At 46.4% G+C, this 25043-nt stretch overlaps 2 protein-coding genes across 2 annotated transcripts; one reads left to right on the top strand and one right to left on the bottom strand.

Annotated features, from left to right (window-relative positions):
• Positions 1–1971: 1971 nt before the first annotated feature.
• On the bottom strand, positions 1972–20770 carry foxo1a (forkhead box O1 a). The gene is made up of 3 exons (XM_057049634.1): positions 19781–20770; positions 6245–6436; positions 1972–6061 (listed from the first exon to the last, which is right to left on the bottom strand). The coding sequence occupies exons 1-3, from the start codon at positions 20438–20440 to the stop codon at positions 4883–4885; spliced, it is 2031 nt and encodes a 676-aa protein (XP_056905614.1). The 5' UTR covers positions 20441–20770; the 3' UTR covers positions 1972–4882.
• Positions 20771–22763: 1993 nt separating this feature from the next.
• stoml3a (stomatin (EPB72)-like 3a) lies at positions 22764–25038 on the top strand. Its single transcript, XM_057048813.1, has 7 exons — positions 22764–23033; positions 23373–23476; positions 23763–23835; positions 23963–24045; positions 24138–24341; positions 24410–24544; positions 24624–25038. Exons 1-7 carry the CDS (start codon positions 22955–22957, stop codon positions 24813–24815), a joined length of 870 nt encoding a protein of 289 aa, XP_056904793.1. The 5' UTR covers positions 22764–22954; the 3' UTR covers positions 24816–25038.
• The last annotated feature ends 5 nt before the right edge of the window (positions 25039–25043 follow it).

The following is a 25043-nucleotide window of genomic DNA, read 5'->3' as shown; positions in this document are numbered from 1 at the left end:
AGTCTCTCTGAGACTTATTTATGTCGCCCCAGGAGCCCAAGAGACACAAGTGCAACAACTGCAGGCTGATAGGCTTAGTACATGCTCAGGCTTGCTTTGACGGCTAAAGATAAGTAAAACAGAAACAAATGGTAACATTTTAATTGGAATGAGTTCAGCAATAGTAAAACAAGCTTTTGGTACGTTAAGATTGATTCTAGAATGAATCTTGGACCAAATTTCTTCTTTCTTTTTTTTCTCCTCCTCGGCAGACTGACTGACTGGACAGTATTCAAACACATTTTTAACCACACAATCTGTAATCTAATCTAATAATTCAATCTGTACCACTGTGAGGCCTTTACTGTTGGGTCTAATAGGATTTGAGTAAGTTCAGGGTGATTGGAAGGGAGTTGTGCAGACAGTCTCCTGCAAGAATGATGCGTTTAAAAGCTCACTGATAGCGTCAGCGAGCAGCTATTAAAGTTGCTTCATCACCTTTGCTGAGAAGAACAAAGTCACAGGTTGTCTGAGGTTCGATGGCCTGGGAACACTCCACTGGAACGCTGCGACCGGAACGTGCTCGAACCGCTTTGAGAAATGCATCTGTTTATCGCGATTGTTGTCATCACGCTCATAGAAGCCTGCGAGGCAGCAAATACACGAGAAGAACCGCAATCTGGAATTTCACTATTGACCACAGTAATCCCGTAATGAGCCTTGTGTTTGCAAATATTTGCTCAGTGTGACGCTAAAAGAATGACAAGAATTCCGATTGAGAGGCTTTGAAATAAGCAAATCGACAGCTGGTATCTGATTGGAGGGGCCAAACCACATCGGCAGGCTCACACCCTGAAAAGGAAGTCATGAGAGAGGAAAGGGGAGGTGAGACCTTATAGTAACACTGCACTCTCGTACAACAGACTGATGCTAAATGTACCTTTTCTGCTCAAACCAGGGAATTCAAAAGTGACACACTGCGGCCTTGTCCTCGCGTGGCCCCAGCCTGCCAGCCTCACTTGCCTCCTCGCACTCGGACCATAAGGATCGCATATGCCTTTGGCTGCGATCCACACCCACATTCTTCGGCTATATGCTCACACGCGTCCTCGATGCCCTCCTCTCCTGCTCCCTCCCACTGACACCAAAACCTTGGCCCACATTGCTGAGTAGAGCGAATGCAAATAGTGTTTCTTTGGGAACAGGGAGGTGAAAGAGAATGACGCACGCTGACCTTTCGGGCCCCTTCAGATGCATCTGAATGATCCCATTGTTTTTACGTCTGCTTCACGTGTCTTTGAGTCTACGGTGGATTCGGTTTGACTACCTGCTGGGGCTGATTTCACAGTGATTTTCTGCCTTTTTAAGCTCCGAGGCGGAGGCCTGTAATTAGAATGAAACCTGGAGCTAATCTGAGCGGCGACCATACAGGGTTTTTCATATATACAGTCCCCAGCATATACAAATAAAGCTTTGCTACTTATATGTTCTTTTTGTGCTTCAAAACCTAAAGTCAAGGACACGGAGGTCAGACAGGCTGAGCAGGGGTGAATGAGTTCAGTGGGGGGTGCATGGTGTGGAATGTGGCTGTACGGAAAAACCAGACATAAGATGTGACACACCGCAAATGAATACTACCACCATTACTACTACTATTATTACAAGTACTACTACTACTACCACTACTACAACTACTATTACAAGTACTACTACTACTACTGCTGCTGCTGCCACTGCTGTTGCTGCTACTAATAATAATGAACAACTTTTTCTATAACAGCACATGACTCACTTTAACCTGGAATAGCTGACATAAAATGTCCTTTATTGCTTATATACTGTAAAAAGTATTTTATTTTTCTGTCATTTTATCCTTATTCTGTAATTTTGTCCTCATCCTTTGATGAGTGTTCGTTTTTCCTCATAGATCTTCAAAGAATACGGATCCAAATCCACTGATATGAACCAACACAATGATGGATATGACACGACTTTAACACAGAAGTACATTTATTCAGGACTTAATACATTAATATTGAAGTTACATATTCTTATTGATTGGAAATCATACAGCAGAAGTCCAATTTAACCCCACATATGAGTTAAATGTAACAGATTTTCATTTTTAAAATAATATCTCATTATGAGGAGCACTTTGTTATAAAATGTAAGTAAAAGTGCAATATCAGTCTACTCATAAAATTACAAAATTGGTCCAGAATCTGAATTCTGAGCAGGACTTCTCCGACAGACTAAATATTGTTTTTTGGTTTAAAAATACAATATATATATCTTTTTTTTCATTAAACTGCTTTTTTTTTTAAATGGCATTTTCTAAAAACTGTAGCTAAATACAGGAAATACAACATTGTAAGTTTACAAAAGCTTAGTATATTAATCACTGCATCATCTATTATCTAAATAAACTTCATTTTTTTCCCCCACATAACTATCTGGACCATTGACAACAACAACAACATCAACAAAAACAACAACAACACCACACTGTCTCACAGCGCTATGTTACAATAATATATCTCTGTCATAAGTTTAAATGAATAGAAAATCTAGCAACAGCAACATCAAATTAAGGACTACAATGCATAGATTCAATCATTTTAAAATGCAGAAATATAATTTACTTAGTACAGCTCTTTTTTTTTTTTACTTTTAGAGTGAACCCTGTGACACTAAATGAAGTTATTACAGTTTATCCCGACTTATATAGTTTTGAACATATGACATAACAAAATAGTAAATACACAACTTCTCAGGCAAAGGTGGTGGTCGTACACTCTGGCGTGTTGGGGTAAGAAAAGGCAACACCTGGCACTGAAGCCCTAAAGCAGCTTCTTTAACAGCCGTTTGAAATGTAGATTCATCACCTTAAACATGCCCTCCTCACACACATGACCATGTCAGAGGTGTACGATTGGGTGCCGTTACTCTCTGAAGTAGCGAACTTTTGATAGTAACAGCCAAACTTGGAATGAGCCGAAGAGTGACAACAGTAACGTTGGACATTAAGAGGGGCGTTTTGTGCTCTTTTCCCACCGTGTAAAACAATTCCCCTTTGTCTCAAAGTCATGTCTGCGATGGCTTTGGTCACCTCAAGCCAACTGTCACCCCGTGAAAAAGTGCTGAGGGGACTTTTATCTGAAGATTTGCCCCAGTTAGGGTGTGCTGGGAAATCCAAGCGGGTCCAAGCAGTTTCTTGATGCTCATTGTTAGCAGAGCATGTTGCATGCAAGCGGAACTAGCAGGCCAGAAGGGAAAGCAGCCGGGCAGCGGCTCAAAGCAGCAAATAAAATAAAAAAAAGAAAAGAAAAATGGGACGAGAATGTTCAATCCCAAACGGTCTGTGTTAGATTTGATGGTGCCTTCACTGCCACAGAAGTTGTGTTTGCAGACGTCGGCTTCACTGAGGCAGGTTGTCGGGATGGAGCGAGTACGGCAGGAAAAGACGATGGAAATATACACGCGGCTGTACATGAAGGATTTAATACTTAGCGGCACTTTTCTGAGGGGAAGTCTGAATCTGAACCGATGCAGGAGAAAGACAGCGGGAGCTGGCGAGCTGAGTGTTACTGTCGTGTCAAATAAATGCCAGCGTAAAGAAAGGTAGAGGTGGGAGGGGTGGAGTCCAAGAAGGGACAGAGCTTCGTGGCCAAAAGGGGATCATTCACCCCTTCATGAAATCAGCCGTCTCGGACTGAAGACAGAGAAATAATAAAGAGATCTACAATTCAACACGGAAAAGGCTGATGGCCGGATTACCCAGAAACCCGCCGCGACCCCTCCCTCCCCCCCCCGCGACCCCTCCCTCCCCCCCGCCTCGCCGGTCGCATCGCCCCGGAGCACTCAGGCAACGCCAATGTGATCGATCTACCGCCACTACGAAACAAGCGAGCTGTTCTGTGAGTATGTTCTGGACCACAGATATTTACAACATGAAATCCTTCAACCCTGCAGTCAATATCTACGTTGTAGGCACAATAAATAGGCTCCTGTGGTATTAAGGTTTAGAGTGACCAACGACTCAGAACAGAAATGTCCGAGAGCACATTATGCACCAGCATAGATCTCTATTAACCACAAATAATTTAGATCTAAAATATATATATATGTATAAATCAAATCAAGTAAACATCTACTACATCATTTTAATATACATTTTTGTTTGTATGTACAAGAAACTGGAAAGTTTATCCATTTTACCATTCTACAACCCGATTGAGGCTCCGGAAACACGTCCGACGCTCTGATCTGTGGTTCGGAGTCCAGTTTTCCATGTGAGCTCGTTTCTGCTGTCCGGATTTTTGCATGTGTTTTGTAAACAGTATTTACAGTCTTGAAAATACACTCTCACACCTGATTTTTTCACACTGGACGACGAGGCTATGTACAACCAGGCAAGGACAAAGCGAGTTGTTGCGTAACAATAGCTGGAGATCCCATGAGAAGTCATCAGTCTGCGAACCCATGAGTCAGATTACCTTCATAATTCTGTAGTAATAATCAATTATCACCACACTGTAGATATAAAGTATCTGATTATGGACAAACTGAATGGCGTTGGAGGAACTTGTGCACTTTTCCTGCTGCGGTCTTTAACCGTGATGAGTTGTGTTTCAGTTTGGCTCTCTTCAGGTTCTGTTAAGGCAAAATTGTTGGCACTTTGTACAGAATGTCCGATGTCTTCGTCAACAGTTCGGGGGCTAAAGCAGAGATGTGTTCTCAGCAGACTGTGATCAATCTTGGTCTCCTGAATTGATCAAAAAGGGGAAAAAAGAAGCACTCGCAGATTAAGATCGTGACGTAGAGAACGCGCAGGCGAAGCAGGTTTTTACAGTTCTGTAATCGCAACAAGCCAGTTTAACCAGTTTCCCCAACGCGCCAGCTTCTACCCTGACACCCAGCTGTGCGTGGTGGTCTTCACCCCGTGGGGGAAACCCTGCTGGGTCACCATTGGCTCGAAGTTGAAGTCGAGGGAATCCCCATCCATCAGGGTGTCGTGGAGGACAGTCTCCATGTCGAACTCAAACTTCTCGATGGACATGTCGTCCAGGTCGCTGGGCAGCTTCTCTGGGTGGGAGGGCGGCACCAGAACCTGACGACCGTATCCGTTAGTGTTGAGAGGGCAGAAGCTACCTGGCATGCCTCCCCCACTGAGGTGGCCTGACAGACCATAAGACATCTGCATAGGACTTTTGACGATAGGCAGACACGTCGTGCCCCCGCTGTGGTTTAAAGGCATGAGTAAGCGGCCATTCATAGCCGGTGACGTGACCGCGACTTGGTGCACGCTGCGGGGGTGCGTGTGACTGAGACCGTGGGGGTGACCGTTCCCTCTCAGTTTGCTTGCATGCTGGCTGCTACTGTAAGGTGGTAGCATGCAGCTCCCGCTGGACTGCGACACCCTGGCGTCAACTGACGGCATCAGCTCTCCGTGCTGGTCTGTGTCTGTCGTCAGCAGCTCCTTCAGAAGGCCCGCGGGGCAGTTATACGGGCCCAGCGAGGGCCCAAAGCTGGGCTTGCTCTCCTGCAGTGTCTGCAGCGGCATGGATGGCAGGCTGTTCATTCCTGCTTGGCCATACACGCACTTGTGGTAGTCCTGCTGAGGCTGTGAGACCATGCTGGGTGAACTGTAGGCCTGGTAGCCAGGGCTAGGCTGCATCATGGGAGAAGGGGAGGACTGGGAGGATCCGGGGGTTTTTGTCCCGCCGCTGACCTGAGAGTTGTTGGGCGAGAGCAGGTTGAGATTGTCCAGAAGGTTCTCCATCACATTCTCAGAGCTGCGTCCGAGAGAACCCGTCATTTCGGTGAGACTGGGAAGCGTGGCCGTCATCTTCGTGCCGGGGGCTCCTGGGTAGCCCATATGCACGTCTGCCTCTCCGAGGTCGTCCTCGGGCATGAAAGGTGAGAGGCGGCCACTCAGGGTGCTGGCGTTAGAGCTGGTTCGAGGCCTGAAGCTGTTCCAAACATCAAAGTCATCGTTGCTGTGAGAGTTTGGACTTCCAGGCCACTTGGAATACGAGCCTGGGCTGTCCCCACCTCCATCAGGACCCCCCTGCAAAGCCAGCTGGAGGGAGATAAGACAACTCTCAGATAAACTCATCTAACAGAAATCTGTGCATGTATTTTATTTTTACTTATCACAATCCTCCTGAATATAGACAACAGCACCAGCCCAATAGCTCCGGGTGCTTTTATTTTATACTTAACATTATTAGAAGAAAAGAAATTCTATTTCCCTTCTTTCTACCTTTTTTTTAGCGGCTCTTCCTCTGCTCTTGGTGAACTTGCTGTTGTTGTCCATGGATGCTGCTCTGCGCCGCGGGGACTTGCCATTCTTCCCGCCCTCGGGGTTCAGCATCCACCACGAACTCTTGCCCGTCCCTTCGTTCTGCACCCGGACAAAGCGGCTGTGCAGCGACAGGTTGTGTCTAATGGAGTTCTGAGCGGGAGAAGGAAACAACCAATGAGACGAGGCTGGCGAGGGCTGGACAAACAAAAGACGCCCGTTTGCCCTTCTCTTCAAGGAAATCATTATAGATCTGCTTTAGCATGGGAGTGCAAATCCAAGTAAACAGGTGGTTCTCTAAAAAACACAGGCTTTGACAGCCGCCGAAAAGATGAGTTTAAGGTCACTCATAAATGCCGTTTGCACGACATGTAGTACGTGCGCAAGCATGAGAAGTATTATGGGAGGAGCAATACATCCTGAATGGCCCAGGGATTAAGGTGCAGAGCCTAGCATGCGGCTTGTTTGCATCTTTATTTCCTCAGTACAGCGGGAGTGATTTGGAGACAGCGCTGCGCACACAACAGTCACGTCGCACCTGTCGTCGAGCGCGACTGAACCGGAGGAAGCGCACGCAAACCTTTCACGCTCACAGACCTTACAAACAGATCCGCTCATCCCGATCGGGGAGTCGGGCGGACGTTTCCGCGCGTGTGTAAATGAAGGTGTTTTGGAAAACGGGCTGAAACTCCTGGGGTACGCGGACACACGCAGAGGTTGGCGTGCACAGTGGCTGACGTCACCGAGCCCGTTGTGAGTCAGCGCTTCACATCTGGCACACTCTGTCCGCCTCCTCTTCTTCGCTTCTACTTCTATTTGTTAATCCGGCTGAATTCACATCAGGTCTGGTTCAGTCGAAGATGAAGATTTGCCAAAAAAACCCAAAAAAAAAGCACTGCAAAAAAGAAAAACACTGCACTGCATAATGCAACTTTTGTCCCTCATTTAACTGTAATTGCAGGATAACGAGCTCTTTCAAACTCCAAATTTTGTGGCATGTAATGACGGCACTCTTTCTAATTTTTAGGTCTTGTGTCCAAGCTGAGAAAACCATGGTTACATCACTATGACATCACGGAGGGCTTGTTTTTTCTGACTTTGGAAAGCTTCACCCTGAACCACAGTCGATCTAAAACTGCTGTGAGAGGCTGACTCAGGGTTGCATGACGAGACCTCCAAATTGTCGTTTCCTATTGAGTTTCTCTTTAAAGAATTAACAGAATGGATTCGGACAATCAACAAATCAATGAAGGAGTCCTTATCAAGTCTCTTCAACCAAACTGTCTACGCTTTGCTTGATTTTTCCGCTTCTGTCCTCTGGTTTCTCACTACAGGATCTCAGGGCACGTGGAAGTGGGGGATCTTCTGAACATTTAAAAAATGAATGGAAATCAGAATCAAATGACCCAATCGCCTGGTCTGGCGAGTTGGAGTGATCTGGGGGATGTGACGCCCCTTCCTTGATTAGCTTAGCAAATGCTTTTCTCTCTCCCTTCTCGGTAAGTATGACAAAAGGTTTAGGAGCAAAGTCTGGTCATGAGCCTCTCTCTCTCATGACTGCTGAGAGTGTTGGTAATTTCAGCTGTGCTGCAACCAGGAATGACTGCAATGCGAGCGCAGACGCCGGGACGTCCTGTCACAGCCTTATATCACCACGATGACAGGGAGGAAGAACCTCACAGCTCTCAGTTTGTCTCTCAGTTGCGCAGCCGGTTTCTTGGTTTACGTCACACCCCAAATGTGGGTGTTGTGCCGATTAAAAAAAATAAAATCTATTAGAGGGAATGTCAGAGAGAGGTCACGTAATTGGCTCTGATGGAAAACACCAGAACTCTGTGCCGTGCTGGGAGTTTGACTCTGGGTCTGGTGGGGCCAATGGAAAAACCTCGTCTCCCACAGCGTGTGTGTGCCAGTTCATGTTCTGATGGAATGGCAGCCAACAAACAGCAGCACAATATGGTTTTAATTTTGTCGCATTGCTCCTCTGCAGCTGGTGATACTGCGGTTTGGAAACGCACGCGATCCGGGATGAACACGTACACCAAATCACACTCAAAGTGACACAAACACTTACACACAAAGATAAAGCCGACATATTCAAATCAAACTACTTGGATAGTTTTATTGACCCCCCCACACACACACACACTCCCCCCTCTCCCCCCTGTTTGATACCTTTAACTTTGGAACCATCTACTGTGTTACTTTTGGATCCCGCCACCGTGTGTGAATATCAGGAGCATTCCAGCTAATCAGTGTGTGCAAAGTTCGATCATAATCAGAGGCAAAGTGTGAGTATCTCTTAGGAAACACTAAAGGCAGGATTTCTGGCCAGGCAGTCATCACAATCAACATTCCACAGCAAGGTTACAAAACCCATAAATTCACAGAAGTGATTTGTGAGCACAGAGGAACGAGTGCCCCCTCTATCTTGTTTTGTATTAAAAAGAACAACCGTATATCAGCTCACAAGTCAAATATTTTGTGTTTGTCCCACTCAAACTTGCCACAAAAGATGGAGATGACGGTGTAAAGGTTTTGGAATATGATCAAAAGACTTTGCCCTCAAAAATCAAAACATCAAAGCACGAGCTGCCAACAGGACGACGTTCAAGTGGACTGCAATTTGAGCGAAGAATGTGGCCCGGCGCTGTGCAAACACACATTGTTGGACCGGCGAAGGTTAGCTCACGTAACCAGAGATCATCAAAAGACTTTTCTGGCTTCTGCCTGAGCGCCACCTCTATGCTCTGAGTCAACAGAACAGAGAGGCACTGGCAAAACATGAGGAAGTGACCACATGAAAGAGGACTGTGACAGGAAGCGGGGCTAACTTCCTGCCTCACAGGAAACATGGCAGAGAAAAAGGCATGGAATGCAAAGCTGCATTCAGGAGCCAAGTGGATGCTGTAAAACTTAGCTTGTGCTGCCTCCATACCCCCCCCACTGCCACGGATTTGATCGCTGATGTCACACTACATTGGTTAAATGAATGTTCATCTCTGCATGTGACTGCTGAAACAAGTGGATATGTCATGACGGAGCGGCTGCCGGCAGTATGGCTGCTGTGTGTGAGAGAGAATGCTAAGGCTGTTTAAGCGTATAGAAACAGGGGTTGTGTGTAACAGAGTTGGTATGGATGGGTGACTGCTGTGCTCTCTGGCTGAAAGGCAACACTGTTAGCTCCATCCAGCCTCCTTTCCTTCTCTCCTTCACTTGATCTCTACTAAATGGGTTCCCCCCCCCCCCCATCCTAATGGGAACACTGACTAAAAAGATGACGTTTATAAGATCTGTTCAAATGTCAACTCGCGTGATAAAAAGAAAAAAAAATCCCCGGTGCGGAACCGCGCCACCTACTCGTGTGGCTGCTTTGAATCGAACGAGGCCACAAGTGAAACCGCGGCAGCGAAGCCCATTGGGTGTTTGGTAGAAAGCTCCCTCCTCGCTGACTGAAAACACGCTGCAGGTACGAGCTCACATGCGAGCGGCTTGCGAGCAGTTTCATGCAGACCTGAAGAAAATGGAAACAAGTGGTTTGTCTGCTCCATTTCCCCTGAACTGTGTAAAGGGGGGGCTGTCCTGATCAGGCGTTTCGCCTGAATATTAAGTACCTGGTGCAGTGCAACTAGCTATTTTCTCTGTAACGTCTGCGGCCAAGAAGAGGACAACTTATAGCCCGTGTAGCACACCTTTCCACCGCCAAATTAAGTGGCTCTAAAGCCCTCACTTGGTCATGTCTGGAACTTTTGCTGACTCTTGCTGAGCTGAAGGAGTGTGGTGAGGGCAGAAAATGTGTCATCTTGTTATTAAGCTAACCCCCAGATCAGCAGGTCTGCCTAGCTAACGTGGTGAGTGGACTCTGCCCGAGGAGCAACGGCGAGGCAGCAGGAGGCAGGAACCAGCACTCACTAGCTTCACAATGCCATCAATGCAAAACTCCCCGGTTGGATTTTTCCCCCCATTTATGTTTGACATATGGTGCCAAGTGTTCTGTGAAAAAGAGGTTGACTGGAAGTGGAACAAAATGTAAGTGGTTTATTGTAAACTTCCTGAGGGATTTCAGGAACAGCGGTTCGGATTTTCATTCGAGGAAGAAGCGCCGCATAAATGTTGTCATTTTTCTAAACTGCTTCGTAATCAGGCTGCATCGTATTTGATCAATTTTCGATATCTCGGATGCAAAATTAAAAAAAATAAAAATAAAGCAATAAACCTTTACGGTTGAGATTTGCGGCCTGGCGACGCCTTTGGAAGGGACCGTCAGGCTGACTTCATGTGTTTGCAGTTTGATAAGCCCACATTAACACTTATATTGACCCGGCATGATAATCACTGACCTATTTACGAAAAGCGAAGACAGTGATTGTCATAAAAGGGAATAAAAAGCAGGGCGCAGGAAATGTGAAAAGTCTCCAGGTCACACACGGGCATTTATGCTTTTGTATAATAGTCCAAAAAAAAAATGACCAGGCCAATGGGAGAATATCAATGCGTCAGTGTTAAAGGGATATAAAAAGCATTCAATTTTAACAGTGGACTTTATTTCCCAGTCCTCATAATAAAAATGAGAAAAAAGGCCAATTGATGAAGCCATTAACAGCTAATTTCCTTGTCTTTTTCTCTGCTTGTCCACTCTCTTTGCTCCATTGAGACACCAACTACAAGCAAGAACTGTCTGTACACTCCTTATTTACTATTCAATATTCCAATCCTCCTTATTCAAATTATTCAATTAGGCTCAAACCCAGACACAGAGGCTTCAGTGTAGAGCTGCTTAAAGATGGCGAAGGACCCTGGCAGAGGAGACGTTTCTTTAAAACGGCCATTGTGAGCCGCTGACTTACACGACCGTCGCGAAACTCAGACAATAAGTTGCAGAGAGAAAATTTGCATTCAAATGTATTCGCGGACAGCCTTTTGCCACGGTTATCTACAAGAAATTGTCTCGCACCTCAATGGCTTCCATGGAAACGCACCGTCTTGGGTGTCTGAGGGGATGCCGAATGGTTGAGATCAAGACTGATTGGTTTTGCCCACGGAGCAGAAAAGTGATAACTTGTCTGTAAGTGAGTGGGTGCACTGGAACACAAACCCACCAACACCACAGAGCCAGACACCACCGGTGGGCGATAGCGTCAGATGTTTGGCTGAGTGTCGGGGGCTATTAGCAAACTTCCTGCTGTAGCGTATCCACACAGGAAGAGCTGGCCAGTCCTGATACTGATCCCACTGATGCCACTGGTTTCACTGAGGCTCTGGTTCACGCAGACCACCAGAACAGCTGGGGAAAACAGTGGGTTCAAGAGCCAGCGCTTCCTAATCAAAACTCTGTCGTCTGACTGAGCAAAATAAGAGGAAAGGGAAGGAGAGGGCCCTTGTCTAGGTAGCCTCTCGGCTGCATTACACTGGCGGCTAATCCTCCCCTGCTTTGGATCCAAACAAGAGACATGATTAATTAATCTTTTACATTTAATTGATATGTTTTTTTGCAGTAAAATTGCTGCCATGGGTGAATCATATCAGATGTTCCTCTGCTGATTCCTACTCAGACTGAAGCAGCAGGACAGGGACTGAGTTGTGCCGTCTAAGCTTGCCGTGCTAAAATATGTGCATGCGTTGCCGTGTACAACACAATGCGAGTCTGTAAAAGAACAGAGCCGTGCCTGTGGAGCGGGGATATTTTTCGTCTATGATCAGTGGAGTGGCTGGACTTGGCCCCCGGATAAAGATGCAGTGTGTGGGCCGATGCCGGTGTGGTGTCCACCGGCCTGACCTGTGGGCGGGGTTAATGTCTGAGGTATTATATTTATACAGCCATTACCTCAGTTTATCCTGGTGAACACCAGGGTATTCCAGGCTGTTTTACCGCCCAATGTCATCACCAAAGACCGATTGAGACGGGGAAGATTTCCAGGCCTGAAGTTACCCGATGTTGATATTTACTGATGATGTTTTGCGAGGCCACATCAGTGACCAGTGAAAGTGAGGCACACTGGGGCTACGCTGTAATGCGAAAATGACTAAATGGCTTACAGGAAATGACCTCATAAGAACCTCCATTTAAACCTTGAATCAAGTCAATATTTTTACCAGAAGACCTTTTGTTGACCTACTTGTAGGATATGAAATTTAATAACATGTTGCAACCTCCGGCCACACTAACACTGATAGAAAAACGTATGTTTGGAATGAATTCTCAGGGCCATCGGGGATTCATCTTTGTCAGATTGTTACAGATTAATACAGATTGTCACTATCAGTGTGTTTGTTTATGGAATAAAAACTCTGTGTCTTTTAGATAAAGCTTCTGCATTAAAGTTGTCTCACAAGGACAACTTTTATTTTACGGCTGCATAAAAATCTTCACAATCATTTAATACGAGGGACTTTGTAGCAATTAAATGATCGTTCAAGCACTTTGGTTCCCATGGCCACATAAATTTAAGAGAAATGATGAAACAAAAGCAATAAAACGGAAGAAGCCACGGAAACTAGCGTCATGCTTCCTCTCATGATGACGTCACTGCTGAGTTGTTAGAGCACCTCCACTTCCTGTCAGCTGTGAGGCCAGACGCGTACGAAAGACAGTCACGATATTTTCACAACTGTAGATGGCAGGAGCGCTAAAACGTCGCGACTTGTTTGAGGAAGTACGAGATAGAAAAACCAAATGGCGTAAAAATGGACTGTTTTCAGGTTTTCTGGGCACGTACAAGAATGCGTCTGTTGACTGCCAAAACGTTGGGTGGTTTGTGACTCATGGGGAAAAATATTTCTAAATTTAAGTAGCTCAGACACGGAAAACTGACAATGTAGCGATCGGTAGATAAAGATTTCTCCTTTGTTTGATATCTATGTCATCGGGCAGTTCTACCAGAACCTGAATGATTCATTAAGAGGGAAAAAAATGAGCCCACATGTGCCTACATGCCTGATCTCTGAGTAGTCCTGCTGCATTTCCTCCAATGTAAGACAAGTAAATGGTGAAGGGGGAGAGGGGGGGGCGCTACACCCACCAGGACTAGCCTAATATAAAGGGTGTATACAGAAAAACTGAGCCACAGCGGGACATGACCAACATTTGGACCTGTTCACAGAGATGTCTGATGACATACGTTGACGCTCAACGTCTCACCGTGCACAGCACCCCTATAAAATGCAGGGAAACACTTGGCAGAACTGCAACGCCAAACCTAAGTGAACACGGTTCCACTCTGACACACTTTGACCTCCAAAGGAACTATTAGTTCCTGGTCAACAGGAGCTGCTGTCTGCTGCGCCGCCATAACGGCTCATCTGGTCCGTCTAAAGTGCACATTTTCCCCCGGCCCCGGTGAGCATTCATGTATGTGGACACAATCACACATGCCCCAATGCATGTGTGATTGTGTGATAATGCCAGACCAGTCTGACAGGCACCGTGTATAATCGCTTTAGGGCGGGAATTGCACAACAATGTGGTTCGGGGTAATGCCTGTGGTTTAGAGCCCTCGCGCATGTGTTGTTCCCTTCGTCTGCAGCAGGTTTACACACATGCGATCCCGAGGAACTGATAAGATGCTTTTTTTTTTCTTTTTTCCACGTGCAAAGACAGGGAAAATCATTCAAAAATCCAAACAGGTTTCCTCTCCCTAGGCATAAACCCTTCAGCCACACAGGAGAGCTCACCCTGATGGTTGAGAGGCGGTGGCGGCGGCGTATTCTGTGGAACACACTGCGTGCCCGGACAAACCCACCGCCAAAACAGATGATCACGTGCCCTCAGTCTGCTACCAAACCCACACAGACAAAAACAAAAAAAAAGAGGCTGGGCTGACTCTAAATGGCTGTTTACCTGACCACTGTGCTGTGAGCCAGTGAAGCAGCCGCCTGTGTGGGTGCATGCTAGCGCTGCCCTGCTCCACCCTGACTTTCTTTATCCAGACTACCTCACTTCCTCTGCCTGGAAAGCACACGCCGCCGTTTTCTGCCAGGAGTGTTGGAACAACACGTGCACGATTAGTTTTTATCCCAAGAAGCATTTATGAGAAGCGTGCAGGTGGTTTTCCTGGTGCGATAGAGGCCCTGGAAGTGTGAACGTTCCAGCTGGAGTTCCCCTCCACTCACTGTCACTTATATAATCGTTTGCAAGCACAGAATATATTCAGCTTTAATATATCATATTTAATATGTCAGAATATTTGGCAGTGGATCCAGTTTACGTCTCTCCTCCAACCACACGAGCTGTCGTCGAAGCTACTTGCACATCATCCGCAACAACTGTATTTTTCCAGGCTCACGATGGGCCTGTGGGGCGTCATCGTGCTTAAATGTGAACATTAATAGACCACTGACAGTCAGCTCTGAGATTTAAAAAAAAAAAAATCACCCAAAATGATTCATTTTCTGCCTGATTCATTCATTCTCTGCTCGATTCGCCGGCTGCTTGAATCATGAGCCTTATTTAACAAAAAAAAGCTTATGTAAGAGAGCCTTTCCAGTCACAATGTGAAAATAATAAAGACATTTTTTGCATGGGTTAGGGTTGGACATAACATGATACCATTAATGCAAAACTATGCAAATCAAAACGCAAAAAAAGAAAAATCCCTTATAATTCATTAGAATCACATTGAACAACTTTTGGATTTGCTCATTAAATATTAATGTCCATTTGACGGTGTTTTCCACAGCCATCACGCTGTCTGCTGACTTTAGATGTTGCCTATTACTGGCCTCAGGGTCTCAGGCTTGAGCCGCTGCTGACCCGCACAAATCCAGGTCCTGAATAATCCGGCGGTACCATTAACAGGTGTATTTCTAATATGAACAAAGCCAGAAATGCTAAATGGTAATAGCAACTGTGGCCTGAGGGGGTTGAGAAATTCACCTTCAGGGGCAGGTTCACCTTTTGGCATGTACAAAACGAAGAAGGCGATTGATAGTTTCCACCTGCTATATTAGTCAAACCAGTTTTGAATGTCACTCATCAACAACCCCATATAATATAAAACACCTTTAAAGCTCCAACAGACATCTTCTGCCTGTCTGTCTGTTTGGGAGCTTCCTGCGATGGTATTCAGAACACGCTGGGTGAGGTTTACTATGAGACAATGACCCAGACAGCGTCAGCATGTGGAATCCATTCTCACTTTTCTTTCCAGGTTTAAGCGCAGTGACATCACTCAGAAGGGCTGAGTCCACAGAAGCACTGTCAGGCCCTCTGACCGAATAATAACAACGACTATAATGATAACAACAATGGCAATAAAGGGAGTGATGTGTGTCAGTGAGAGCAGAAAGTGTGTTAGGACAGAAGGACAGATGAGATTGTGAAATAATCTGTGGGGCCACTTGTTTCACACTGTTGCTCAATCAAATCAGCTTGGATGTGCATAGTTACATCACTCAATATTTTTCACTCATTGCATAACAGTTTTATGTAATGCTGACCCAAAATTGCCAAAACAAGTGTCATTTCTGCTGAAATAATTCCTTAATCCTTTGAAATCACTAAATTACTCAAAATTAGAATCGGGCCATCCCCGTTCTGACAGAAAATACTACCAGTATCAAACTAATTAGCAGTTAGTTGAGGTGGCGTCTCCATGTCTGCGAGGTCTTACGCGGAGCAGATCGGACACCTCGTCAATACTCAGCTGCTTTCAAGCTCCCGTCACACGTGCGGATCCAAAGATCCGTGTGTTCTGAAAAGCAGAGAAGGTGGCTGCGAAGAGAGAGCGGATTAAAATCAGCTGACGAGAAAAGGGAGAAAGAATATCAGGCCCCAATAAAAAAGATAAAAAAAGCCAGCGCTGGAATGTTCTGTGTTGGCCTGCCTGCTAGTCTGCCATCCTGTCTGTGCATCAGCCAGCAGCAGGGCTTTAATTATGAGGCCCAGGTTAACACGCATGTGCGCGCACGCGCACGCACATACACACTGGTGACTAGCATCCCACATCTCTTTAACACAGTGCCTCATAGTTCCGCTGACTAACAGCGGCACCAGACATTGGCCCGCGGCTCTTTCATTCCAGTAAACGTCTTGTTATGCAACTGCTCAAGTGTCACCCAGTTTGAACTGAAGAGCATTCGAGGACCCTACGCCTCACCCCACCCCCCCACACACACTTTTTTTTCCTCTAAATTTTTCTCTGAAAATCTAAGTGCTTGCCTCCCCCACAGCTTATTACCCAGTAACTCTTGAGAGCCGAGCAGAACGCACCTCCCTTTGCGTCAAAACCAGGACTTGGAGAAGCTGGCGGCACAGGCAGGAAATTGGGGGGGGTGAGGAGGGTTCCTTCAGCTCTGTGCCTGAGAAACACAGCTGCCCCTCATGTCTTGGGGCAATGCCAGCGTTAAGACTCCTCCAACTGCCCCAGGGGGCTGAGCGCGCACCGAGCCGACCAGGAACAGGGGGAGTGCTGTTCGCGCCCACTCCCTGTCCCGTAAACTTACAGAACCGGAGAAACGAGCGACGCTTTGCCCTCGCTCAGGATTTCCAACACCTTCCTTGGAGCTTCGGCAATATTAAATAAGAAACGGCAACCATATACTCTGCCGTGCCCTCTTTTAAATGGAAGTGCAGCCAAGTTTTTACTATCCCGAAAATAACCATGAAGTATATTTGAGAGCGTATGAAAAGACAGGAAATATGCGGAGACGCGTTTACGTTCACATTATCAGCTACTATCAATGATCAGAAATGACGTCTGGATCGGGCCTGCTATAAACCAAATTCAGCAAACAGCAGCGATATCAAGCGCCGTTATCATCTTCCCGTTTGTTATTCCGACACGCCATCTTACTGTCGGTGACGACAACCGCGGCTGTCAGAAAAGTCACTCCAGTCCAGGTCAGATATTCGGAATAAAAACATTATTGGGGTCTTTTAAGATTATCTAGCTGCGTGCTTATAAAAACAAGAGCGCTCATATTCGGAATATCAGCAGGTTTCTGGAATCTTGTTATCGTTTGAAAGTCATATTGGAGATGCCGGTCTTGTTTTGCAACATGAGGAGATGTTACATGCGCTACCCTGACCTGCTGGCCAGCCTATCAGAGGCTCTCCCTGCAGCGATACCCGCAGTGTTTACAATTAGTGCACGAAGGGACCGGAGTCAATAGGTGCATTTACGTGGTATTGACCCGGGTGTCGCTCCTTGTACAATCCGCTGTGACCTACATGTTTGTCTGCTCCAGCGGCGTTTGTTTTGAGATCCGTGGGAGTGTTTACCAGCATAAGCTGAGGAATTCCAGGTCAAGAGTACAGAGAAAACTTGTGAGTGGACCGGACCCGATGCTGACATCAAAGAGGACACGAGCTGTCCAGCCCCGGTGGCTCAAACCAAATATTTACTTTTCAGAGACGTATATCGAGGACAGAAATAAGGGAAGGGGCGCGCACTGATATCTGTCGCCTAATGCTTTGATTGGCTGCGGCGTGGACGCAGGAGAGGGGAATTCTGCTGGTAACGCCCCCAAATCCAGCTTTAATAACATTTATGGAGGTGAAGGCAGGGAGGAAGGCAAATTTGAAATAAATAGCCACCTCTGCAGGGAGGCTTGGTGACACATAATCGGTGCCATCTGTTCCTCTTCCCATTGGGGAGCGTTCCGTGCCAGGGCCAATGTCCAGTCCAATTGGAGAGCTCCTCCAAGCCGGTCCCACCTGGCACAACTGTCTTTGGAACTCACACAGTCAGTCACAGACGGCCTGAGAAGTGTGGAGGCTGTCGTGACTCAGCCCGAGCACGACCCATCGGGAGTGTTACAGAACAAACTCGGGCTTGAAAGAGACAACCTTACATAAAACCGGGCACGCACACAGTCCTTTATGTTCTCGCAAATGTTGAGGAACGCTCAAAAGCAACGTTTTCTTCTGCACTTCGTCCCTCTTGCCTCGCTGGCATTTGGTTTCAAAGCTTGGATTTTGGGAGACTTATGGTCTGTCACAAAGGTTGAACATAAATCCCACTCCTATTCCTTTGTTGTTGCCCTAAATGATGGAATATCATAAAAGATGATGTGATTCAGATGTCTGCAACCAAAAAAGTCATTAGAGAGAAACAGCTAAATGCCAGATGGCCTCAAAAATTACCACTGCTATTTTACATTCCCCCCAGCTTAGGCAAGTTCACTCTAAAGAGACAATGTATGATAGCCCCCCTGTGTGGAGCTGAGGGGACATCTATGAATAACTCCCCACGTAGCAGTAAATGGCACTTTGCTTTCCCACACTATTACTCAGTCTACACCCCCACCGTGCCAGGATAAGCAGCAGGCCTAGGCGGTGGCTGAGCGCCTCTCTACGTGTCGCCAAATGTGCAATAATGGCCAGGGCAACCTAGAGAAGTTTCGCTGTTTGCCTAGCTGGTCCGCACTCTGTCAGTGTGACTTCACTTTACCGATGTCAATGATCTACTAATCACGCCGGAGACGGCGGAGTCACACAGGCCGACGTGAAGTTCACTCCTCTTTATAACAGCTTTCTTATTACACAGTATCCAGCCAGTCTCGGGGGGGAAAAGCGTCGCCCACAGTTTTGAGTCACGGCGCCGGGGGCGCTGACACTGGCGACCGCCGTGGGGATTACTCGCTGAAGCGAAGAGCAACGACAAATGCAAACTGCAGAGACAGAACCTTTAGGATATTCTTCGTCACGATTGCCGTTAGATTAGCCTCGAATTATGTGAACATGTGTAATTGCATGTTTTCCCAACTGGTATTAAACTTTGGTTTCCCATATGAATCAATCAATCTTGGGTCTATTATAGTCTACCCATAAACACTCCTGTCCCGCCCCTGCTTTGTTGACAGTGTGTATTAGCGTGTGTGTATCACCACACAGGAGGGGGGTTTTCCACTCTGACTGACAGCTCCGAGCGATTAAGTCATTTTTTTTTTGGTAAACATTGAGGTTAAAGGGGAACGAGAAGCGAGCTGTGCTGCTTCAGGTTTCAGATGCCCGGCGCGCTTCCCACCCGGAGAGCAGGCTGTTATCCGCTCGCAGCGGCACATGCTCACACCCGTCGCTGGTGTTGCACGAGAGGACCCCCGTCACATGAGAGGTGAAATCTGTCACCTCTTATGTCATTTTTGGTCTTGTTTGGTTTGGGTGGGCTCCAAAAAATGCTTCCAGTGTCTCCACAGTTCCACTCAATGCTTTTGAACGCAAAACTGTGATTTAGGCTTCCAACGCTCATCAGACCTCATATGATTATTAGAATAGAATAGTGAGGAGAGCACTAAGCAAACAGGGGAAACCCGTTGAGTCAGCAGACACATAAATCACATACTGCTGCTGAGAGGAGTCAGATGACTGTCTTAAGGTCACGACAGCAGTTGGACAGTTTGCGCAGTGTCGCTAACCGAATGGACGACAACTTAAAAGTGGATGTGGCTTTTCGCATTGAAAGCGTTTAACCACTGGAAAAACCAAGAGATGGTACGCTCATTTTCTCCCAGTGAAGTCCCCACATGTTACTCCAGGAGACTAAAAGAGGGTAAACATACCTTCCATCCTGCAGAACTGTTGCTGTCACCTTTGTCCTTAAAATAAGGCACGCTCTTCACCATCCAGTCATAAATCTGAGAGAGAGTTAGTCGGTTCTCTGGGGAACTTTCGATGGCTTTGGTTATCAAATCTGCATACGACATATTTCCCCATGCGTTCCGCCGGGAGGAGCTGCTCTTCCTCTGGGCAACGGCGGCCGGAGAGGACGAAGAGTTGACGGAGGAGGAGAGCAGAGGCACCTGCTGATGCTGCTGTGCAGCCTGCTGCTGCTGCTGCTGTTGCGGCTGCTGATGGTGCTGGTGATGGTGCGTGAGCTGCGGGTTCGGGTGCTGCTGATGCTGCAGGTTATGTTGCTGCTGATGCTGCTGCGGAGGCTGCTGGTGGACACAGTTGTCCTGACACTGGAAATCAGTGCACAATACGACAGGCTTCTGCTCCGTAAAGTCCTCGGTCTCCTCCAGCAAGCTCAGGTTGTTGATGAAGTCGGCGTTGCCGGCCGGCTCCTGCTTCACAGACGGAACCGGCGAGGAAGTGTTGGAGTCGCCCGGGTTGATGAACTCCGGCCTGGGCAAGGGCCAAGTACATGACCGGGGCCGCGAAAGGGGCTCAAAATCCGGGTCTATTTCCACCAAGTGTGGCTGCTGGGCTGCTTCCGCCATGGTTGAGAAATAAGTGGCGTAACTGGCGTGGTGTTACAATGGCATGCAATTATGACGAACCTCAAAAGTAGCAACTCCTCCTTTGAAATGTGAGCGAAATGGAGACAAAACTGTCCGGCAAAGCAGAGTTACGCCTGCGCGTAAAGTCTACTTTGGAAGTCACGTTCCATGCTGGTAAAATTCAGTTTAGCAGTAATGGAAACTTTGTCTTGTTGTCGAAGTGGTGAGGCAGCGGCTTTGTTTTGGTTCCCCAGTCGTAGTAACGTTCCGTACTGTGGCCGAACAGCCTGTTGACTCTCTCTGTTGTAGCCTTGAGCATGTGAGGACTTACTGGAACTATCATTTGTCAGGTGACACCGCCCACCTTTGATTGACAGCTCCCGAGCGCCAATGAATGACGTCGCAGGGGCCGGATAAAAAAATACTCTTTGTTTTCATTCCTCCGTCTCGTAAACATCCGAAAGGGGAAAAAAATGAATATTTTTTTTAAAGAATATATTTTTGTTAAGTTTTAAGAGTGAGACCCATATATTGTGGCTATTATTTTATTTTTTTAAATTGTTTTATTACATAGGCTCTTCTTTTAGATTAATTAGTGTAATATTTTTTTTCGGTCCAATACTTGCGTATCTATCTATCTATCTATCTATCTATCTATCTATCTATCTATCTATCTATCTATCTATCTATCTATCTATCTATCTATCTATTTAAGTCTGCATATATTGTTGCGTATATTGGGGTAAAACTTTCCAATGGAGAGTTTTCTATAAATCTACAAACGGAAGACATATTTTCGGCTAAATCATAGTGCAGCGCTGTCCTCAGCTGGAAGGTGAACCTGTCATCATCTTGCTGTAGAGCGCCATCGTGTGGTAATTATTTGTCACTACAACCACGTATTCACGCATCGTACTGTGCGTAAACCAGTCAGCCAGACAAGCATGATTCGACTGAATACTAATTCAACAACAATTAAAACAACAACAATAGCGACACTTTTCCGCTCCTGTCACTGTGCTGTGAGCAGCAGACCTGTTGATATGGCTGAAATTAAGGTTCAAACCTTTCTATACTGGCAATGCTGTATGCATTTGTTCCAGTATAAATAACAAGTAATGGCAATTATTATCACGCAATATTTCTTCTCTATTTTTTTCCCTGCACTTGTTTCTTGGACTTTATCCGATTCAATAATGTAAACAGTGAAGCCTGAATTACAGGGACGTGCACCAGTTTGCTTTACATACACATATACAGCCAGATACAGACACAGTCTACGCCATCATCATTGTATCAGTGTGCGTCTGAGAAATAGATGAACACTTTAGAGCTGACACTGAACAACAGCACAGTATTGTTATATTACAGAGACAATAGGTCCCATAGTAACACGATGGGAGGGAAAAGACGCTTTCACCCGCACCATTTTGCAGTGAGGTACTTTTGCAACATAGATGCATAAAAATACATGCTGATTTCTATAATAATCTTTATAAACAGGATTAATGAACTCTAAAATAAAGGGGGTGGGGACTGTGTGACATTTGGCAGTGTGGATGTGCATCATCTAATTCCTCTGAGCTGGGATCTGTCTTTTCTGTTGGGAACGCTCTGTGTGCCACCACAGGGTTTACTCCTCCGTCTCTGGCTTGACTCGGGCTTGGATACACCCGTTCCCTGCACATGGTGATGCTGCCAATCAGGCGTTTGGAGCCTGTGAGCTTCTTCGCAGTGATCCTCTCGGATGATTACATCATCTAAGGTGACGGAGATGTACCTTCCAACAAAGATTCAACAGTGAATTCCGATTCCCTCCAAAGTGAATTCCTAATGAGTTGTGACCTCATCACATGACCGGTGTCCTGTGACACCTAATGAAACCGCAGAAAAATGATGCAGCTCACATTTACAAAAGCTGCTGTGTACAGTCGCACAAGACTGCAGTCATAACGTTGCTTCTCCTATTTACATTTGCAAGTTTTTACTTTTATAGACACAACATTGCTAATATATTTGTCATTTTAGCAAATCTTGTCAGATTTTTAACATTTCTTGTCCCACAGTTGAACTGTTTCGTAAAACATTGAACTTCCTTGATGACAGAAAGTGAATAAACATGAGTAAAAATGTATTTTATGGTCCTTGCACCGCCTCTCACGTTTCCCCACTTGGATTTCCCCCATTATTAATTCATAACCTGCACTCAGCAGGTGTCAGCCTGCTGGACGTGGCTACAACAGCATGGTAGCAACACGCCAGAGCTGAACATTGGGCGTCTCCAATCCATCGGCCGCGTCGAGGCCTGGGCTGGCTCCGGGGATCGTGTTACATGGTGGCGCCCTCTCAGTCCAGGACTCGCACACCAACAACTGATATGTGTGTGTTGTGTGTACGTCATGCGGAGCAGCACGTGATGAGGGATGGAAATCAGCCACTCCCACAGGCAGAACAGGAGAGTAAACAAGTGCAGCAGCGCAGCAGTCACTCCATCACACAGACACGGACACACGGATGATCTCCACAACCTGCAGCACCACAGAGATGGTCACACAAGGTAAACTTCAGATCAGCAACTCGGACAACATTGAAGGTAAGAGACTTGCCAGGCTTCTGAGTCTGTTCGTCAACATGTTAGTTTGGGCAGCGCGCCTCCCAAATGCATCAATTACCAATAATAGAACTTGTTTAGAGTCTTATCATTCTTTCTGCATGTAGTTCTTCAAAACAGCAACAGTAGTTAAGCAGCCTCGCACCAGCCTGGCTGTCTGAGTGTATCAGCTCACTGGCTGATGTCACAAAGGTCTTTGTCTCTCTGGATCACATTACCGTTAATTGCCAAAACAATCATCTTCGGCCCCCAAACTAATGGAATAGCTGCAAAACCATGACTCCAGTGCACTCCTGGCAACGCCTTTAACTGTCTCTGCAGATAAGAGCTCTGGGGGGCTGGGATGTTTCGGCTGGATTCTGGTTCTTATATCCCTCATTATTGTGGCAGGAACCTTCCCAATCACGGTCTTCATGTGTGTTAAGGTGAAGTATATTGTCACTGGTTTGTGTGACCCGGGGTCAGATTTGCATTTGTTGTGAAAGCCAGCAACTTACCTGCAGAGGTGTTATAGAAGTTAATGTTACCCGTTTAAAAAACACGCACATAAAAGACAAATAAACTGGCCTATAAGAAAGTTCTCGCATTGCTGCTGTTTCTTGCTTTTAGTTGAACTCAGTGTCTGTTTTTTGGGGGGGGGAATGCAAAACTTTGAGAGATTGTTTGTGGGATCTATCTTATTTTATGGCTGATTATGTCTTGAACACGCAGATAGTGAAGGAGTATGAGCGGGCCGTCATTTTCCGACTGGGCCGGATCACAGACAGGAAACCTAAAGGACCAGGTTTGTCATGTGACCATTTATGCATTAGCCAGAATCCAAAAAGAAATGACTTTTATAACTGATAGGTGATTCCATCAATGGAAACAAAGAGGAGAACATACAGAACCCCCCATTTTTGGTGTTTCAGGACTTTTCTTTGTTCTGCCTTGCACTGATTCCTTTGTGAAGGTCGACCTGAGAACTATTTCCTTCGACATCCCTCCACAAGAGGCAAGTTTTTATTTTCTTAAATGCGAGAACGTGACGTAACCCCCATCTCTGTAGTTAGCAGCATCCTCCGCCTTGTTGTTTTCACCCTACAGATTCTAACCAAGGACTCGGTGACGGTGGCTGTGGACGGTGTCGTGTACTTTCGCATCCACTGTCCCATCTCATCCGTTGCGAACGTCTCAAACGCCCACACGTCCACACGTCTCCTGGCTCAAACTACTTTAAGGAATGTGCTCGGGACCAAAAACCTGGCGGAACTGTTATCGGACCGGGAAGGGATATCACACAGTATGCAGGTGAGAATGACGACTGCGAGTGTCAGAAAAGCTTTGATGACAGGTTAACTGATTTTAACCGCGTGCAGGAGGCCCTGGACGACGCCACTGACGCGTGGGGCATCAAGGTGGAACGTGTTGAGATCAAGGACGTGAAGTTGCCTCAGCAGCTGCAGCGAGCTATGGCTGCAGAGGCGGAAGCCAGTCGTGAGGCCAGGGCAAAGGTGGAGAACGCCACAAAACTGGAGGCAGGAGCGCCGGCGAGGGAGCGGCTGTTAACCTCTCGTTGTGCGTCTGTTTCAGATCATTGCTGCAGAGGGGGAGATGAAGGCGTCCCGGGCTCTGAAGGAAGCCTCTCTGGTCATCGCTGAGTCGCCGTCAGCCCTGCAGCTGCGCTATCTGCAGAGCCTCAACTCCATCGCAGCGGAGAAGAACTCCACTATCATCTTCCCCCTCCCCATAGACATGCTGCAGGGCTTCATGCAGAGAAAGTGATGCCTAATAAGATCGCCAGCTAAATGTTGTCATAGCTACACGCAGCAGTAATCTTTACTGTCACGAGAATCTGAACTTTGAGATTCCTTTGCATGGACGCTGCATGTTCCTAAAAACCTCCTATATTCACTGCTTTTATGCATTTCACATTTTATACAAAGTTTTCTCCTCTTGCTATTATGTAGTAAATTAAAGCTTTAAGTAATTTACTCAGAAAAGAAAATGCGG

Source organism: Takifugu flavidus, chromosome 12, assembly GCF_003711565.1.
Source record: "Takifugu flavidus isolate HTHZ2018 chromosome 12, ASM371156v2, whole genome shotgun sequence".
Taxonomy (NCBI): domain Eukaryota; kingdom Metazoa; phylum Chordata; class Actinopteri; order Tetraodontiformes; family Tetraodontidae; genus Takifugu; species Takifugu flavidus.
This window is presented reverse-complemented; position numbering and strand designations above follow the sequence as displayed.

Excerpts from the sequence above, each read along its gene's own strand:
- foxo1a (XM_057049634.1), bottom strand. The coding sequence starts at position 20,440 with ATGGCGGAAGCAGCCCAGCAGCCACACTTGGTGGAAATAGACCCGGAT. Across the intron at positions 6,437-19,780 it reads ACAGTTCTGCAGGATGGAAG|AACTCCATTAGACACAACCT; the intron begins GTATGTTTACCC and ends TCTCCCGCTCAG. Across the intron at positions 6,062-6,244 it reads GAAGAGCCGCTAAAAAAAAG|CTGGCTTTGCAGGGGGGTCC; the intron begins GTAGAAAGAAGG and ends ATCTCCCTCCAG.
- stoml3a (XM_057048813.1), top strand. The coding sequence starts at position 22,955 with ATGATCTCCACAACCTGCAGCACCACAGAGATGGTCACACAAGGTAAA. Across the intron at positions 23,477-23,762 it reads CGGTCTTCATGTGTGTTAAG|ATAGTGAAGGAGTATGAGCG; the intron begins GTGAAGTATATT and ends TTGAACACGCAG. Across the intron at positions 24,342-24,409 it reads GGATATCACACAGTATGCAG|GAGGCCCTGGACGACGCCAC; the intron begins GTGAGAATGACG and ends AACCGCGTGCAG.